The sequence below is a fragment of the Callionymus lyra genome, chromosome 3 (assembly GCF_982586985.1).
Source record: "Callionymus lyra chromosome 3, fCalLyr1.hap1.1, whole genome shotgun sequence".
In the NCBI taxonomy this organism is placed as follows: domain Eukaryota; kingdom Metazoa; phylum Chordata; class Actinopteri; order Syngnathiformes; family Callionymidae; genus Callionymus; species Callionymus lyra.
Genome location: NC_141820.1, coordinates 28251347 through 28272365, shown reverse-complemented (window position 1 = coordinate 28272365; position 21019 = coordinate 28251347). Strand labels below are relative to the sequence as shown.

General features: G+C 39.5%; 1 protein-coding gene across 1 annotated transcript in view; it reads left to right on the top strand.

Annotated features, from left to right (window-relative positions):
* LOC148084295 (transmembrane protein 178B) overlaps nt 1–21019 on the top strand; it is a 109396-nt gene that overhangs the window by 45120 nt on the left and 43257 nt on the right. Inside the window, exon 2 of the mRNA XM_087787419.1 lies at nt 10941–11054. Coding sequence (XP_087643545.1) covers nt 10941–11054 — 114 coding nt within the window. The remainder of the gene's footprint in view (nt 1–10940; nt 11055–21019) is intronic.

Below are 21019 nucleotides of genomic sequence, written 5' to 3'. Positions count from 1 at the left end.
AACCCTTTTGACTCGCAGTTAAGGATGTGCAGCGGAGAGGAAACGCTGTCTGGCGAGGAGATGTTTGCATGAGACTGAGGGGCAATTTGGCCTAAATGACTGACTGCGGAATCCATTTGCGAGAGCGGAAGCAATATGCCGCCATCATGGAGGGCACTTTTCAACAAGAGGGGGGTAAATGTCGTGTAATGTGATGTGTCCAAGTGCTTAAGGTTCAGGACACGGCGCCCAGAGTGCAGCAAGGAGAGTCGAGTATTTCGGCTGTTGCAACGCATGGCGGGATGATGTCACGACAGGAACACTGAGCGGTTGCATTTTGTAATTCGGGTTTTTACTGTATTGAAAGGGTAGAATGAAAACATCAGTTAATCCTTGTTCACCTTGACGAGAGAAGGTTCAAGACGGGTGTCATGTTGTGAATGTAACAGTTAGTAGATCCATCAAACACAGAGGGAGAGGAAGATCGTTCCAAAGCTCGTGTGCGTGGAACCATCAGTAGATTCTGATCCACAGACCTCAGAGCCCGAGCTGGGGTGTAAGGCTGGATCAGATCAGTGATGTAAGGAGGAGTCTGACCATGAATAGATCTGAAAGTAAGAACCAGAATTTTAAAGTTAATCCTTAAAGAAACTGGCAGCCAGTGAAGAGTTTTAAGGATCTGAGAAATGTGAGTTCTTCTACTAGAGCAGGTCAGTATTCTCGCTGGAGAGTATTGTATTAACTGCAGGCGAGACAGCTCCTTCTTGTTAAGACATGAAGATAAACTATTACAATAGTCCAAACGAGAAGAAACAAACTCATGGATTATAAGGTCTCAATCGTGTTGTGACATAATTTTCCTAAATTTAGAGAAAACGATCAAGTAACTCGGTACTTTTTCGGTTTTGTCTGGTGGCACTGTTAGAAGCGCGTTTACATTGAATTCGAAAGGCTTAACATTTTTTAATGTTGAATTTAAAAGGCTATGGATTCAAAAATATTGAATCTAGAAAATCTATTTTTGAATTGTTGAAGTTTAAATATCAAACTGAATGTGTGAAAAAATATATATTTCATTTTGAAATGTTTGAATAATTGAATTAAATTAATCAATAAAACCAAATTCAGTCTTTTAATATCCAAATGATTGAATTCAATGAATAATTCAGTTATTCAAATATCATATTCAACCAGACAATGCCAGTTTTATTGGTTAGTTTTACCGAGATAGAGATATTAAAACATTTGCTCACGAACGAAAATAAAACTGTTCAAGCTAGAACTAGAACATGACAGTCACACGACATGTCATGCTTTCATATTGTGAGTTTTTCAAAGATAACTGAGGGGAATTGACAACACAAATTGACAAGACTGATTCAAGTTAAACTCTTAGAGTTGGTGAATGAATGATTGACTCCAGGTGTGGAAGTAAGAGAATCCATGCATATTAAATCATTATATAGTCTTTCTTTATATATATTTCCAAGTGCCTTTATTGTCAGTGAGTATCTTAAAGTCAATGTCACTTAAAAATGTTTTTAAGATGAAATTTGAGCATAAATTTGCGACTATTATGTTGGACGAACGAAGGAACATGCGCTAAGATGTGAATTAAAGTTGATCTGATTGAATCTGATTTATAAACATTAGTAAAAGCTTGCAGTAACAATACGTGTGATTGATGGTAACAACATATTGTTACAAGAGATAAAAAAATGTGTTTTTTCCAGTTCAATGTCAAACCTGTGATTTATTTTAGAGCTGAAAGTTTCTTTTGGAAGTGATGTATGAATTTGAGCCGAGGATGACGTCAACTTCTCTTCTTGAATTCTAGCGCCAGCTCTGGGGATGTGTGTGGATAAAATATTGATGAGTGTCTGAGCTATGAGTGTTTTTAAGAGGATGAGCTGATACAGTCTAAATTTTACAGTGATTCTTGTCAGACGCCGCAGCTACTGACTCTTTTTTCGTGTATCCGTTTAATCTGTATTTGTTGAGTTACTGAGACCTTTAAATATCTCTACACATGTAGATTTAGGTGGATTTATTGGGAATCCATGTTTTTTATTTTCAGCCAGATTTGTTGTTTCTGCTGTTTCTTTTTTTCGAACAATTAAAAAAGTTAAATATTCCCTTTTTATTTTGATTAATCAAGTGTTTTGAATTTAAACTTCCATAAAGTTAACAGCATTTGGTTTGATAAAGTCGTACCCTTCTCAATAAATAACAAATAAAACGGTCACAGTATTGACCTCTGTGGAGACCAGATATAGGTCTTACCTTTTCTTTCTGACACAATGCTCAAAGATCAACTTTAACTCTAAATTTGGGACCGTTTGAGGCAATGTTTTATATTTCCTGATTATTTTGAAAATTTCAATGAGATAAAAAGGGATAAGAATTAGGTTCAGAGAAAAATGTAGCTCAAACCATCCAAGAACACCTACCCCTCCTTTAACAATGACTTAATTTCCCTTATCAGACCAAGTCTTTCTGATGCAAAAATCAACTACCTTTTTAGAAAGAGACCTTCAAAATAAAAGCTCAGTGGGAGAACATGAAAAAAAAGAAATGTATCTTCAGTTCAGAAGTCAAAAATGCATTTGCAGGTGATAACGCTATTTTAATAGATAACTGCACACATGTTTTCGAGTTTTGTGTCTTCCATCCTAAAAATATCTACTACCCTGGCTAGCTTGAAAATTACAAGTCCTGCTTTGACCCCATTGTCCTAGCATGACGCCGTAAATGTTTCCAGTAGGACGTTCTTATCCTCCATTAAGCTCATAAACCAGCCCCCATTAATGCTATCATTGCTTTATTTTACTCTAATTTCCCTCCTTCTAATGGCAGCTCCTTTCTAATCTTGCAGGATTTTATTAGCGGCTGGCTCAGACCTAAACTGTTTACTGTGCTCCCGACTGGCTCCTAAATCACAGGACAAACAAAAGGGCAGTGACGCTTTAAGAGCCCGAAACACTGACTAATCACTGACTATCAAGGGATTCTAATGAATCATGCGTCCTAATTACGGCGCATCCGACTCCAGCCGTGCACGTCTCTTCGGAGGTGTGCACCGGGGATGCGAGCGCTGTCTTGCTGCTCTGTATGCAGGAACACTTCCTTCCTCCCACTGAAAGCTGGGACATGACCCGTCCCCGTGCGACTTCCATTCCCACCAGAAGGGAGTCAAACGCTTTTTTCACTCTGTTTCGGGAGAAATTGTTTGTTTGAAACACTGGTGTGCTGCGTTACTGCCCCTTATTAACCCACCGCCATATTCTATAATTGGATACCAGCGCAAAACTTCAGGGCATCACACGAACTTTGCTGAGGCCAAAAGTGAATAAATATATTTGCTGGATGTTGCCGACAAAGTCATATGGACAATATATATTTATTTTTTAAAAACTTTTCTCCAAGAGTACGTTTGTTGAAAGAAGATATCGACCTCTGTTTACGTCCCCATATAAATTATATTTACTTTAGTGATGCTGGGAGGATGAACAAGATAGCTATACCCAGTATTTTACCCCTAAATTGAATAACTTTGTTTTGTTTTATGTATTTGATTTAAATGTAAATGTAATGTAATAGGTTACATATTCAAAAACTGCAGTTATTTAAAATTACTGTGAGGTACATATATATATATATACAGTATAATAGCTTAGATGAAAAAAAAATAAAAAAAATTGAACTCCATCACATGGTAATAGCTCCAACCAGACATGAATAATCAAAGTAAGAAGGAAATTTTAACCTAATTGACCTTTTAGCAATAGCCAACTTTGACCTCTGGACTTTTATTTAAACTTATGTTCCATGATGGTGGTTTTAAGTAGTTATTTGCTAATGAAGCTTCATGAAACAGTGTCATGTTGTTTAGAGGTCAGTAGGTGGCGCCATCACTTTAAAAATGATGTGATGTTTCATTAGAACAGTTGTTTAAAAAAAGGAAAATAGTGCATTGACCGCCATCTAGTGGACTCTGCAAATATTGACACTGTTTCATGAACCATCACTAGTTTTAAGTGTAACCCTAACATCAATCAACAATGTCTAACTAGTCTTATAAGCAAAACAACAAAATAACCTAAACTCTCATGTTCTAACTCGATACATGCACTGAGAACTGTCTTCCAACCCTTTTTGTTTCATTGTCTCACTCCCTCTTAATAAACTCATCTCGGCAGCTGAGAACATTTGGAAAAGCTCTTGTTTAAATCGTCTCTTTTGTAGCAAGTTTTGTGAAGACAAAGTCGTGCTCGCTGACAGTGTGTGAACTTGTTTTAAACGTGTCCTGATCAGGGTCGTCCATTAGAGGTTACATGGGAAGAGACTTGCTCATGTGAGTATAAAGTATAAAGTAGTAGAAGTGTAAATGCCTTTATATCATAAATCTTAACTGACAGTAAGAAACAAGTGAAGCGATTGATTGTATAGACGTGGCCTCAATTCAGTCATCAAGTAAACAAGGTTTAATTGTTTTAAAACAACTCCAGGTAAGATCTTCACGTTCGTGTCTCTTCATTCCAGACCCGACTTTACAAGCAAACTGTTTCCACATCTCTCATCATGTACTACAGGCTTTGTGAGAGTCCAACAACAAACAAGTGAAGCCTGTTTGATCTAACATTTAACAATGGACTGATGTGAAGACATGTTATGAATCTGGAATATTCTCCCCATGACTGGGAGGAAGCCAGTGATGGTTCAGATCTTTCGACAGGAGTCCAGTTGGGAGTATTGACTCTATCTGACAGTCTCACCACTGCTGCTGTCCAACTTCATCCGGTGTCAGAGGCCATCAGTTCTTACTCGCGGGACACAGGCCAAGATAAGCAGACAAGCTAATGAATGAATGTTTAAGCAAATTGACTGATCAATACTCAGATATCAGAATTGTATCCCAGTCAGTGGAAGCTTATATCCACAGAGGAGGGTTGACAAACCTTCACGGACTCGTCGGTCAGTTCAAGGGTCATTTTCTTCTCACCCTCATGTCAACTAAAGGTTGGGATTATTTTCAGACAGGAAACACTGTTCCTTTTTAGAGTCGAAGACAAAAATGTGAGTTAATTTGTATGTAGCGACTGGAGCTCAGTTGTCTCCTTCTTCATCCTCGTCTAAAAAGACACTTAAACAACATTAAAATACCTCCATGCCAGTCTACTGTCTACACTAGAAGTGTTCGCGATATTACCCCGGAGTGTTTCCTGTTTGTGTCGCATGTTAGCTTTTAACCTTCTGCTACAAACAAGCTTAAAATATAGACTTGTTTAATATGTATCCAAACAATTCCTCTTGTCGAGGCTTCAATACAAAATGGACAATATGGAGGTATTTGGATGTTTTAAAGTGTCTTTTTAGACATAGATAAAAACAAAGACTACTGAGCGCCAGTCGCTAGATTAAAATGAAATTACATTTTTGTCTATGACTCTAAAAAGGAACAGATTATTCTGAAAAGAATCCCAACCTTTGAGTGAAGTTTTGGGTGAACTATGACTTTAAGTTGCTTGAAATTGAAAAGATCTTTTTTTCTCTTTAGTCAGAACATTTACCGTTGGTCGACCCATCTTTGCCTCAGCCCAACCTCGCCGAACTGTCTCTGCTGTGGAATAACAAAATGTGTGAACATTTTATGCTCAATGGTTGTAACTTACATGGCAGTAAACTGCTCGCCAGCTCAACCATCAAAAACACTCTGGGTTTTAAGTGACTTGCTTGAGAACATTATTGATTAAACACTCCTAGAGTTGGGATCAAACCAGCAACCTCTCATTCACAACCAAACTACCACCTTTGCTTTGTTGTGTTTTGAATCTGAAGCCCCTGGAATGCACTTTTATATTTTTATAGTTCATTATTACAGATATATAGATCCCTCTCAGTGAACTCATTACTGAAGCTAAGTGCGGATTTCTACCACTATAATGCATGGACATGACATCAATCATAGGAAAATCCTTGTTTCCTTTTTTTTATCACTGGATTACTCTTGACACATGTGCAGGTGAATTCGGCATTCAGCAGAAGTGCTTAGGTCTACCGTAATAACAGTTATAAGAGAAACTTAAACTCAACTTTTAAGGAAACTAGATTATGGGCCAAACCAAATATGTACTTAACTGTAATTGGTAGTCTCCGTATAATTGTTCCAATACCTTTGTTCCTTATCTTACCCTAAGTACTAGCGTCTTTATAGGTTCATACCAACATATACATTTAGCTACTTTAATTTCCAACCAACAATCCGGTTGGCAGGCCAGATTTTGTTATTTTTAAGACTAAGATAAAAATCCCTGATTTGTTTTGAAAACTGAAGCGTTACATTATTTGACGTCCAAACGAAGGCATGTGAAAGAAAAAAAGTCAGTGTTTCAAGGGAACAGATCTGTGGTGATATACATATTTATACCATTAAAAAGTGGTTTCAGCATCCATCAATGTTCGGACGATAAGACGGATGTGACTTTGACTAGTAGTTCGCCGCTAAGATCAGCCACTTGTTGTTCAGCGACGGCGAGCGCAGCGTTATCATGAAACAATCGTGGCGTCAGAGAGATGTTGGATCATCTCAAAGTGAAGATTGAGAGGAAAACGCTCCGTCATGTCAAGAATGCATAAACAAATCATTCCTCAGATCCACGCGTTCATCCATCCCTTTCAGTCTGACACTCGACGCTCCCCCCCGAGAGCGATGGTGGGAGACTCTGCGATTGGCTGCTTCCTCCTCCGGAGAGAGACGTCTTGACAGTGATGTGTGGCAGCAGAGTTCCACGTGGACGACTGCGTGGTAACTGCTGTTTTATTCAACACCGTCATCGGGGAAACATCCAGTCACTCAGCACTGGTGCGAGAGAGGAAATAAAGAGACTCTCGGTAATTAGTTCTGCGACAAAGAAGCGAAACAATGTCACGTCTGACCGTGCTGCCTTTGTGTGTGTGTGTGTGTGTGTGTGTGTGTGTGTGTGTGTGTGTGTGTGTGTGTGTGTGTGTCATGAGTCAGATGAACTTATGCACTTTTAGGTTGTACTTTTGCTTCCTCCGAATTCTCTCTTTTTCTATGTTTTTAAAAAAAAATCTAGTATTGTTATTGTTAAGCATCTTTTTTTTATTTAAATTTCTCACAGCGGAAATCGTCAATAACAGGTTCAGAAAAGGCCTTCAAGCCATCCGGAGAATGTATAAGGAAAAGTCGTAAAATAAAATGTTATTCTATCTGAGACGATCACTGAACGTAGACAATCTAGCTTCTAAAGCTGGAGGCTATTCGTGCTTCTGATTTTTAAAAAAAAAATATATATATATATGTCGTCCCTTTTAACTGGAGAATAAAAAGTAATAGATTTTCCTCTCAAACTGATGGCGGGAATAGCGTTCATGGAAAGGCTTCACGTTGGTGTGAATGGCGGCCATTACACGCAACCTGGGTGAGCTTCAGCATAGTGAGCGCCAACAGAAGCGTGGACGCTTCCTCCCGTGGATTCCACGCGTTAGTAGGAGCTTGAAATCGAATCCTTGATTACCTCCCCTTGCTTGGGTACTTTCGATTGGCCAATTTGGAGTCTCGATAACTGTCAGAATGAGTGTAACTGTCGGGAAAAATCTATAACCGCTGACGTAAACTTTTGTGATAAAATTGAACGCTACCCGGATGACAGAGATCAAATGGAGGAGCTAAAGTGTTAGCCTATTGGCTAGATAATTTTTTAGATTGTATGTGAGTCAATGTGAAATTCAAGGGCAACTAATGTGAAAACCCAACTCTCCTGACTCACTCATATGTTTCAAATGTTGAAGTCTTCTTCCCCAAGATGCAGTAAGTCCCTCATCATGACCCCCTTTTGAACTTATTACTTTAAAAGTTCTCCCTCCTATGAAATCTGGGCGAAAGAGAGGTTACGAGAGTGCAGTCCATTATGGCGTAATAATGGCTTCACTCCTCCTGCAGCCAGCTGTAATCACAATGTGCTTTGTTTATACAACAAGTCCCTTGGAGGTGGAGACTTATTGAACTGATGACATGATGTGAACAATCACAGCAGAGTGAGTGTGGTTATAGTAAACAAGATTTAGTCTCCAGAGATTTAATGAAAAGAGAAAAGTGTTTCCAGTGGGCGGGGTTTAATCACATTTTCTAATGTAAATATTTCAATGAAAAGAGAGTTTTGTACAAACAGACACATACTGATGATACAATAGAGGTTTAAGATCAATTTAAGACACACTTAAATCAACACAATAGTTGCCCTTTAAATTGAAAACACAAAAATTGTCAATCAGTAGCTGCAGAGGGAAGATTTCAAATAAGTATGTATAAAAGTTTTTAGGGGTATCGTTGCAAGAAATAAATAAAGATTTATCAGAAAAATGATTGCTGAAAAAATATCACAAAATCAGTTGTTAGTTATACAGTCACTGTGAGTTGGTATCATCAATTCTACCAAAAATAAGTGAAAAAAAAGTATAAGTAACAATAACAAGAGTAATAATACCGATATGACTGGACTCAAACCCGGACTGTTGGGAAGAGATTGCAGCGTTTGAGCTACTGTTAGCTTAGCAGCATTGCCAAATTTGTAAAACTCTATTAATCTTATCTTACCTTTTCCACCAATTGAGACTATGGAAAATAGGATTGGAAAAGAAAGTCCGTAGTCAGTTAACAAATAAATCAAACACGCCGAGTATTAAGGAAAATCGATAGAAAAAAGTCAACCAAAAAGTCGTAAAAAGTGGTAGTAAAGAAAACAATTCCTGGGGGAAAAGTTGACTCAGAAAAATGTTTTCAAAAAAAACCTCGTCACCTGTTGCCAAAGGCTTTAGTAGTCTGAAACTATGTGGACGTCCTCCACGGTTTTAGAAAACGTTTCCATAGACACACAGTTTTTCTCGCGAGCAGCTACACATTTATTGCACATATTGGTTGACCTCTGGAATCGAGCTGCGTCAGGTAAACAAACGATCCCGGGCGTGTTGAATGGACGAGAAAATAACAGTATTACCACACCAGCGCTAGCGTACACTCTGCTCAGACAAATTGGTTCGCTCTATAATGTGATCCGGGTCAAACTGCTTATTCAAGGCGGTGGAATATTTCACATTTCGGATCGTGCTGAAGGACGTCGGATAACTCGGCCTCTTCATTTAAATTCACCACACATTATAGAGTGCATGAATAAAAGCTCACCAGGGAAGAGTAAGAACAACATGTTGTGTGTCATCAGCATATACAGGGATGTATACAAGACCAGAGAGGGATCCATGTTCACATCCTTTGTAACCCTGTATATCGTGGATGAGTGAGGAGAGCGAACATTCAATGTTTGAAGTCACCTTCAAAATAATAATCATGTTGTTAAGTTTCCAAAATTCGACACCATTCCGGGTGTTTGGCGTCTCCAATCCTGAGCTAATGGCTTTTTTCGTTTTTCCTGAAAAACACTCCGGTCTGCAGATCTATTCTCAGCAGAATCCAGAGAACACACAGGAAGGTAATCTTCCGAGCACTTCAATCCCTTCAATCCTGCTGGACAGGCATGTACGAGTAAATCCTTCAATTTCCTTTCCCACTTTAATTTGACAGTCATGTTTACTCTTTTCCTACCAAAGTAGATGTTTTTTGAAGATGAAGAGTTTAGTTAGGGCAGAATTCCAGCAGCACCACTCATGTCTTCGCCAGTAAAGAAATTATTTTCTGAACACAGCGGCAACTGAACCACGGATCGGTCTCTCTTTAGAAATAAGTGCCATTTCCATTTGAAGGACAAACCATATCATAAGAAATTCACCTTAATTGTGAAATAGTTATTTTACCAGGTATGGTATATTCATTTTATATTTTTGTTGATTCATTTTTCTTAGAGCTTTCTTTACATCTCCGAATGGTCATGATACGTGGTGAAGTTTAAATTACCTTTCGATGAACGCAACAGATTCGTAGAATAATGAGGAAAAGTGGAAGCAGAAAAAAATTATTTTCATTATCAGTGGAATACCTGAACGCTGGTGCGGTCTCTGGGTCATGGTGACCCAGTGTCAGGGGGAAAATGTGTTTGTGGTATCCCTTGTGTTGACTCTAGGTCAAGTTGACCCAGGGAATTGAAACAAATGTGTTTGTGGTATTCCTTGTGTTGACTCTTATTCAAGTTGACCTGAATTTCAGAAAGAAATGGGTTTGTGGTATCCAGAGATAACACAAGGGATACTACAAACACATTTGTTATTTTATTCTTTGCGTCAACTTGACCCAGAGACAACAAAAGGGATTCCACAAACACATTTGTATTCAGGCCAAGGGTCACCAGGACCCTGAGATGACACATGGAATAAAGATAATCATCCACTTGCACTGGAAAAAAACTCTAACCTGACCTGATGAGGTGAAGAAAAAAAAGAAAAGCAAAAACAAATTGGAAATTGGATTTACACTAAACTTTTTCCACTTTCCAATATTAATGATGAATCTAATTAAATTATACAATTCAGATATTTATCCCCCTACCTGTTTTAATTTTTTGAAAAACAAATCATTATGAAAAACAAATTACATTTTTTTCTATTCAAGTCTTTTCTAATATAACCCAAACCACTCACTCTCACTCTCACTCACTCACACACACACACACACATTTGACTGATTGACAAATTACTCAATAGCCATTGAAGAATCCATCACTCCTCTGACAGCCATTGTGTCCAGATGTAGGTAATGGAAATGTATGTCGGAATCATTCTTTCAGCGGCGACACAATGGGATCTCGAACGCCAGCGGTCGGCTATTGTCTCAGCAGAGAAAAGTGATTTGCCAGTGTCTGCGTATTCAATTAATAACTGCTGAGTCATGGCCGCGGCTGAACAATGTTATCTCCGCTCTGCAAAGTGTGTCGTCAGCGCCGCTCTTATGTGATGACCTCCCGTGACTGAAACCACCTTTTTTTTCTCCGCAGGTTCCATCGCGAGATGCTCCTACATCAAATACCACTACTCCTCGGCTACAGTACCGAAGAACCTCTCCTACAACATCACCAAGACAATACGGCAGGACGAGTGGCACTCCCTCCGTAAGTCTGACACGTTCAAACAAACGCTGAGGAAAGTTCTTGTCATGTCGCGAGAGCTGCTGGATTGATCTATTGGAGTGAAAGTCCGCCTGATCAATAACCTTTGATGCTTTGATGTGGTTTGTCAAGTACTTAGTCTGGGCATCAACTATCGTATATTGAGCGGCCATTATGACCACGGTGGTAGATTGAGATTGATGAAGTTGGTTTTATGTGAAGTGGAGTCACTTATTTAAAGGAATATCTTTTTTAAATGGATGACAAACAGATTTTCTTGTGATTGCTAATGTTGTGTACTCATTGAATATCATACAAATTATAGTTGGACCATATTCCCTAATTCGTATTCTTTATTCATCTTGATACGGTTCCTACCTGTTCCAACTTAAAAGATTGATAACATTTTCCAAAGGCATAGAAGAAAAGATCACATACCTTTTTTTATAAACCCAATTGTTTTGTTTTCATTATTACCATTTTCAAAAAAAAAAACACAAAAAAGAAATAGGGTCACGAAAAAAAAAGACTCCTGCATTATCAATACTCATACGTCCATTTTAGGAATTATCAGAGCTTGTAAAATACTCAAAATAGTGTTAAATTATTCCACTTTATTCATGACAAAAGGTCATGTTCCTGGGCTGGCGTACACGGTTCTGGTGACGTTCATCCATAATTTGATTGATTTTGGTCGGTCGACTGTGAAAGACCCTCTTAAAACCTTCAACCTTTTCCTCTTAAAGCGTCAATACATATGTTTGAAAAGGTTGTTGCTGGTGGTCCTCGCTGCCCCTGACTGATGTTCATACATTATATTAACATACGGTGCCCTTTATTCTCGAAACAAATCTATGCTAACGGAAACGTTTTATTTGAACCTTGTTGGTCCACAGGGCTTCCCTGTCCCTTGAGGCCTAGAAATACAACGTAGCTTCATCTAACTTCTGTCATTTTGTCAAATTCTTAGCAATGAATATTCAGAGGTGAAGATACCATGGTTCACAGAAGTGAAATACGTCAAAATGTGCAGGAGTTTGGAGACAAAAATAGGGAGGACCGATGTTTGGACAAGAGGAGAGACAGTCTACAACTAGAAATGTTGTAGATGAAGCGGAGAAAGACAACAAAGAGGATCATGGGTAAAAGACCAAGAAAGGTGACTAAGATTGTATGCGTTAGAGGGAGTAAAAAAACATTTCTTATGTTTGGTAAATACATGAATATTGGAGAGAACTCAAAAAAGTTGTTATCGGGGGATGAAAAGCCTTTGCCAAGTTTGCTGATGTTCTCAAGGTTTTATTTCCTTTGTCGGAGGCAACATTTCTTTTCACGGTTACATTGGATTTAAAACCTGTCGGCAGCTACAAAGACGCGTTTTTAAAACTCACTCCAGGCTCTTGTTGAAGCACCTGTTTGCTGCTGCTCCGAGGATTTAGACGAAAACCCATCAAACGGGACTTTGATGGAGTTCTCGCCGCAGTCAAAGAGCAGGTCTTACATTGTAAACGAGTGATCAAAGAGGCTTCAGCGTCAGAGAACGTACCAACGTCTTCATTAAAAAACAGTGTTTCGAGCTGCATCCCGAAAAAATGATGGTGGATTTTCAGGAGATTATGCAGAGTGTGTCTGTCAGGATTGGGAATTAAGAAATCTGACAGAAGATGAGGAATTAGGAAAGACTCTGGATTAGGAATTTAACATTTTTCTGTAAATTTAACTTTGAATAGATCAATGTCAATTTACGGCGACAAATTCTATTTTATCTGAATATCCAGATTCCAAAATTAAGAATTATATTAATTTAGAATTATAATCTCTGCTTTCAATAGATGTGATCTTAATACATCATTAAGATTATCAAGGTTAGGTATTTAAAGGTCGTGCGCCCCACATAAAATAAGGCTGGCCAGATGATTGACCCCCAGGCCTTTTGACACCTGTGCTATGGATCGATGCCCTCGTTGCTCCGGGTGCTTGTGAGCTGGACTTGTGTTTGCCCACAAGAGCTTCTCAAGGATCTTCCATTTGTGGGATTATATCCACATGACTTTAAGTGCTGTCAGTGGAATCCCAGAGGGAGTGTGTCTGCTTGTAAGTTACCTGACTTTCAAAAGACGCTTCTCCGGGCAGCATGTAGGGCTCCAGTCATCTGGCCACTGAGCCGAATGGAATCACCGCTGACCTCAAACTGTCACATCTCAACCTGAGTTGGCCTCGAAACTGTCTGGAAAAGCCTTACATCCGACTGTGGTATTTTTTTGTTTCCAATGCTTGAGTCAAAGTTTTTGTGTCCTGAAGTGTCCCTTTTCCTTCTGGACCATCTGGGAGAGAGTCTTATCACAAGAAATAGCCAACTTTAGTCCATTAAATGATAAGCAAAGCCCTGTATACTAAGTGATAGCAACAATGGTCAAAACTATTTCCAGTCCAAAACTGATGACAATTATCTTGATGGATTATGTCACAGTCTTGTGTGACTAATCTGCAGGAGTTCCACTAGAACCGGAGTGATAAGGAAAGAGCAATCATTATTTTACAAACACATTTTATGTTAATAATTACAGACGCTATTATGATATTTAGCTACGATTTTACTAAATTGTGACCCTTTTAAGGAACTATTAACGTTTTTAGAACTTTCTCTCAAAGACAAACTGCAATATTATTTTCATGAAGAGCAGTGATTGTGTTTACTGTACTGCTGGCCCCAAGATCAGGAAATAATTGTTTTCCGTATTAAAATGGGTGATTTGGTTCATTCAATTTAGAGACAGAGGGATCTCTCTATCATCTGTGAACTGATGTCAAGAGACGAGAGCTCTTCACAGACAATGAATATACTTATTATTATTATTAATGAATATACGTAATATTATTATTATGGACTATTGTAACAGTTTGTTTTCATGTCTTAACAAGAAGGAGCTGTCTCGCCTGCAGTTGATTCAGAACTCTGCAGCGAGAATTCTGACACGCTCAAGTAGAAGAACTCACATTTCTCCGATCCTTAAATCTCTTCACTGGCTTCCAGTTTCTTTCAGGATCAACTTTAAAATTCTGGTTCTTACTTTCAGATCTATTCATGGTCAGGCTCCGCCTTACATCACTGATCTGATCCAGCCTTACACCCCAGCTCGGGCTCTGAGGTCTGTGGATCAGAATCTACTGATGGTTCCTCGCACACGGCTCAGGACCAGAGGAGAGAAATCTTTTCAGGCTGTTGCTCCTAAGCTTTGGAACGATCTTCCTCTCTCTTTGCGCTTGATAGAGTCTACTGACTCCTTTAAGAAACATCTTAAGACGTTTCTATTTGTTCAGGCTTTTCCTTGAATTTCTCGAACTCCTGTGTTGTTCTCAGTATTATCTTGATCTTTAAAGTATGTACTTTTTTGAGTATTGTTTTGATTGTTTAAGCGCTTTGTGACCCTGGTCTCGAAAAGCGCTATATAAATAAATATTACTTACTTACTTACTTACTTGTATTTTGTGTAACAAAAGACTCAAACTATAGGACTCTATCTTGAAACATTAACTATCACAACTGATTTTCTGGAATAGGATTGTGTTTTAAAACTAAATAAATTAACCAAAGCCCCTCAAGTTTGTGCATCTTTGTTTTGGTATTTACTGCTTCCATGCATTATGGAGGTGAGAATTAAGCCTGCTTTAAAGTAGAAGCAACAACAGGATTTAGCTTTGAGTTCCTGTTCTCTGCACCAACACGGGTTGGTTCCTGAAATGGTTCTAGCAACTCAAATAGTTAGTACAGGTTGTTTTTTGTATTGCCAGTAAGATAACTTAGTCGGTTTTTCGGGTATAAAGGAAGTCTAGTCCTCTGAGATGACTGAGTCAAAGCCTAGGTTATCAAAGGATACAGACAATCACTGTAGGTACCTGGAGACACAAGGACAACATCAATCGGACTCAACCCTCTTTAAATAGTTAAACTGGTCTGATTGTATATGTTAATTGGCTCCCGCTGCATTTTTGTTTTTTGCTGATAGTCATGAGGAGCAGGAAGACCTGATTTATTCTTGTGGTAAACACATATTCATTTTAATAGCAGGAAGGTCACCCATCTCCAGTCAGACATGTTTAATGCCCTTATTACTTTGCTTACGCATGAGACGGGAGATACTCGGCAGAACATTCTCTGACAACCAGGCAAATAGGCGAAAACGGAAATAGCAGCAGAAGCTGGAATAAACAGAGTTTCATTCTATGACTAAGAATCTGCACTTTCGCTCCAATCGATAAAGGGGTAGATAGAGGTTGGCTTAAATAATCTATTATAAAGTGTGCGGATCAGAAGCAGCTTCTAATGAGGCTTCAGACAACGAAAGATTTGACCCAGGACTGCAAGTCTGCTTTTGGAGGGAGTCTGAGAGCTAATCGGTTCATATGTCTATTTTTTTTTTGATTTAGTTGAAGTTAATGCTTCAAAGATACAGATCAACATCTCAAGAGGTCTGTTGTTCTCAGGGTTTTGGACTTGGGTCAGTTCACAAAGATACTTTGGGTTGTGAAGAGCTGCATTATTCCAAAAAAAAAGGGTTAATACAGCGGAAAACAGAATGGAAACAAAGAATCAGGAAGTGGCTATAAACGATCTCCCCTCTGAGCATTTCAAGGTAATGATGGTCTGATGAAGCTTCATGAAGCAGTGTCATGTTGTTTAGAGGTCAGTAGGTGGCGCCATCAGTTTAAAAATGATGTGATGTTTCATTGGAATAGTTGTTTAAAAATAAAATAGAATAGTGCAGAGACCGCCATCTAGTGGACTCTGAAAATAATTCACTACCTGAAACTCCCAAAATGCATGGATTAGTCTAAAAATTCTCCCAAGACTTTGGCAACATGAGGGTGAGTCTAAATTTGAATTTTGGGTGAACTATCACTGTAGCTGGATTATCCTGGTGAGTCAGGCAAATAATTTAGGATTTCTCTCCTATAGTCAGGCTTTCATGCAAACAATTTGGTTTCTGAGCTCTTATGTAAACGTTGAGAACATTTTTGGTTCCATACGTTTCTTCAAATAGCAATGAGTCCATGAACCTACCCGCTACCGTCAACTGATATCAAGCTTTTCCTTTCCAAAAAAGAGCATCTCCCCTCCATCTCCCTGTGTTAGGTTATTTGGTCAGAGGACAGAGTTTAATAGTTTGCTGTTAGACTTCTTGGACCAAATCCGCCCACGCCTCCTCCAGGCCTTGTATGGATTAAGTAAGAATGACAACCTCAGCCCCACTTTCATGAAGTGTGTGAAATTGAGCTCAGGCAGGCCTGACAAATTTCTCCCACTTCTATAGCGTAGATTTGAGGAAACTGAGGAGGGGGGTGTGGGGGGTGACATTGAGATCACTTCAAAGACTCACAGATGAACATGATACTCATTTGTTTCTGTCAGTCAAAGGAAACGCCGCATCGACTTGCGGGAGCGCAGCCAGGAACCCGGAGAAAAACATCAAAGTAACCACGGCGAGTACACAATATCCGTTTTCCAACCCCCATTGTCACGGGTGAGAACAAGAGTGAGGACCTTATAGGTTTTCCACGTAAGCTTCTGACAGGGGACAGGAAAGAAGAGGAAGGAAGGAGGTTTTTTCCTCACGCGGAAGCTTAGGGATTTTCTTACTTCAAAAGACACCCCAAGTTGGGGACGGTGTCGATGACTGACAGCGTATAATCCAAGGTAACAGCTAAAGGTTGTGTCGGCGGCTAATTGTTGACGAGCCCCCCCCATCCATCTCGTGACGCTGATAACATGTCCGCTGCAGTTGTTAGATTATGACGCCGAGTGGGTTTGCATGAATCTGACAGGGATTTAAGGGCATTGAGAAGCATCGATTCACCGCTTTTTAAAAGCTTTGTAGAGTCTCCGCTTTCATCCCGTTAAGCTGATAAGGTAGATGCTCGGCGGCTTCTCTTTCACACACCTGCGTACCAACACCGGTAAACAGACGGCGGTCCAATCAGTCTGCCCATCTCCGCCTCGCCGTGGAGGCAATTTATCGAAACACAATTAGGATTTAAAATGCCAAAACATTTCACGCCTGAAGCTCCCGAGTGACTTTCCCTTTCCATTATTTTTTGTGGTCTAATATGATGCTGTCAAAATCCTGACTTGAAAATTATGAGGTGAAAAACGAATACGAAGAGCTGCAGCAGCACCGGCTTCTTCAGTTCATTCTGTTTTTATTTTTATTTGAACTAACACTAGATGGTTTTGTCAGCTCCGTTTTGAAAGATAAATCTGGACAAACTCCATGTCCATGTTGGGTCCTTTCTTTTATCCTGTGTGCTCGTAATGGTCTGGTCTCATGAAGCAGTGGCATTATTTTCAGAGTCCACTAGATGGCGGTGTCTGCAATGTTTTCCTTTGTTTTGAACAACTGTGAGGATGGTCATATACAACATACGTTAATGGTTTGATAAAATGATGGTACATTTGGCTCTCTGGAGGATAACTGTAATTTTTGTCCAGTTTTTGTTTTCCATTCTTTAGTGGTTTTGTGTAAAATGATTGCACGTATGTCATGTGAGCTAACGCTTGTTAGCAGCCAGGCTAACTTTCAAATCTATTATAATAAAAAAATAACTTTGAATGAATACTAGACTTATATAAGAAAAAGAAAGAAAGGAGACTGAGTAAAAAAAATGGGATTTAAAAGACACAAAAGCCATGATATTCTCTATTATGCTTGGGTAGCAAACACGTTTCCTGAGGGGCCACGTTTTAATAGTAGGGCCATTTTTATGGGTTTTGAAAGAGAAAATCAAAGAGACACAAATTCAGAAGGCTAAAGTTCTTTATTTCTACCCAAAGGTATATTTGTTTGCAGAAGGGAATACATCAGTCTGAGAAGATTAAAATCCACAACAAGAAAACAAACCAAGCGCACACAATCAACAGGCTTCAGAATACTAAAAAACAAAATCCATAACTGGGCTTTCAAAATCTCAGAGTTGATGAGACAGGCTGTGACCCCAACCCCCACCTCCCTTATTTAAGAATACAATTGGGGTACGAAGCTGTGCCTGTTTAGCTTGGTTTTGTTATGTTAAAACCTGAAATAATACTAATAAAAACAGGATACATTCCCTATTAGGTCATTGACACTTATAATGAAGCATTGACTATTTAAGTACATTTTTAGAATATTCTAAGAGTCTTAATATGAATAAATCCTGAAAATGAGAATTCAACATTTGAATGATTCACATTTGAAAATGTTACTTAGTTGAGGAAGTGTCGCCACAAGTTTAAAATTGACGTTTCATTAGAACAGTTGTTCAAAGCAAAGGAAAATAGTGCAAAGACCACCATCTAGTGGTCTCTGACAATAATGACACTGCTCCATGAAGCTTCATCAGACCATCAGTATAGAAGGAAGACACATACAAAATGCATTAACAATAATGTTCACACTTTTGTCTGTCCACTCTAATGAATAAAAGTTATGATCATAAAAACATCAACACAAGCAGCTCGAGAAATGGCATCAATCATTCAGTTGTTATTACGCCTCAGAAGCTCTTTATAGTGGGATGTGATGATGGAAGGTCACCACGTGCGCACATGAGCAGCATCTTAGAACTATGTTTGTTAATAACCAGAGTCACGTGTCCATCTCAGAAATCGTTTGTCACCAGAAGATTTTCCTGCCACGCCGTCTCAAGTAAACCGCTCAGCCAATCACGTCGCATCACTGGCAGGGGCAGATCCGTCTGATGTGGCGTTGAAGGAATTATGCTAAGTAGCGGGCAATTATGGTGATAATAATGAGCGGTGAAATCAATTTGTTTCCATATTTAGCAGCGTCTGAGAGGCTGCTGATTGGCGCGATAAGAATCCTTCACTGTCTCATGAGCGGGAACAGGATGTGGAGGTAGACGTGAATGATTGATGGCGAGGATGATAAGCCTTAATTAACGCGGCGCCGAAGAAGTCCTGGATGCACCTCGTGGTACTTTCGTAGACACGGCTCGCCGGCTCAGAAGGAATCCGACCCGATCTGTGACCTCAGCGACCGTGACTCATCGCAACTGCTCTTCAGCGGGAGAGACGTCCTCGTCGGTGATCCAGAGAGAAGAGAGGATCTTGATCGTCCATCAGAGCCAACCGGGTTGTCGTCTTAAGAATGATCTTCTCGCCCTGTTAGCACAAAACGAAAGCTGGTCGAGATAAATTAATATTCAAGGGAATCTAATGTGTTGATTTAAGTGTGTCTTAAATATATCCTGGACCTCTATTGTATCATCAGTATGTGTCTGTTTGTTCAAAGCCCACTCTGCTGTGATTGGTCGAGCATCAAGGTTTGTCACTGCGCGTTATCAATCAAGGAAGTCTCCACCTCCAAGGGACTCGTTGTATAAACAAAGCAGGGCGTGATTATCGCTGGATGGAGGAGGAGTGAAGACATTATTACGTCATAATGGACTCTGCTCTCGTAACCTCTCGTTCGCAGAGATTTCAGACGGGGGAGAACTTTATAAACTATATAAACTTGATAAACTTCAAAACCAATTGAGACTTTTTTCTCTAATTCTTTAGTGATTTTTCCTTTTTTCTGGCATCTGTTGAATAAAAAGCACCAATAAATGGTGACAAAGTGTATGTGATGACAGACTTAAATCATTCTTTAAATGTATTTTCATCAAAAGATTTTATTAAAGTGTTGCGCTACAATATGGTAACAAGAGATGCGACAAATTTGGTGCGTTGCACCACATAATCCACCAGAAAATCTCTAGAATCATTCCAAAAATATGAACGTCATCGTGACGCCAGTCCGAGCCCAGATTTTATGTTGGTTTATTCAGAGAGGGGGAAATTCGTCAAAAACAATGAAAGTCACTGAGCTCTGAATACAACAGTCCAAATCTATTTTTTTTCCTGTTCTGTTCTTCCACATCAGATGATAAGCTATAATTCTGCCTCTTGGATCGGCCATGTTGACTCTCCTCCAGCAGATCTGGTTGCCAGAAATAAATGACCACTCCCATGGCGACAAGCCCCCCATAAAAATGACTAAACATAAGACCATTCTCATCTCGTGAAACTTTACATAAGTGCCGCCATCCTGCCGAACACATGAGGGGGCTTGATTTCACCGCCACAGCAGCAGATTGAGCTCAAAGCGTACGTTCTTCTATGCAGTTGTGTTCACACTTTAAACTTTTATGGCGAAAAGGAATTTTCCATTGAGTCTCACAATGAATCCAAGGCTATTAAGGAATAAATTAAGATTGATTGTGTTTCAACGAGCACTCGACGGCTGCTCCAGTTCAGTTTCTCTCACGAGCCAGAACAGAAAGTGTTTCTGCAGAGAAACTCCAAATCCATCTAGTGGGAGATTTCCATGATGTTTGTGCCTGTATGTGTGTTCGCCAAAAAAAACATCTCCACCCAGACTCAGTCGAGAATTGTTTGCACAAATTGACATTCAGGCCACGGCCGGATCGTGGCCACGCTTGACGCCATCATGCCTACCTGAGTCACGGAGTTGTGCTCGGCTCGTATTTGCTGATGAAATGGAGTTGAAGAGGAGCATCCGGGGCCCGAGGCTGGAAACACACTCTGACAGCGCTGCCAGGTCAGGCTACGTCCCAGCACACCGCGATAGCAGAGCTGTAGAACACGGATTAGACGGAATGTTCGCTTGGTAGTTGTCACAGGAGGTTTTAATACTTTATAAAAGAGAACGAAGATCTAATGAAAGTGAACTACAGCAGTGCTGCCGTTGCATTCAGGATTCTTTACTCATCCTTCTCAACATGTTCCTGGTGAACCGGGTCAAATACAATGAAACCCTCATGTGTTTTACAAAAAGATATATTCTTTTTTTTAGGACTGAAATTGAGATATTTTGAAATTTAGGGGAAATTGTTATTTAGAATACCCTTCAAATCCAATAATGAAGTCAAATGTGAAGCTGAAACTTTGTTTTTTTTAATGATTGCAG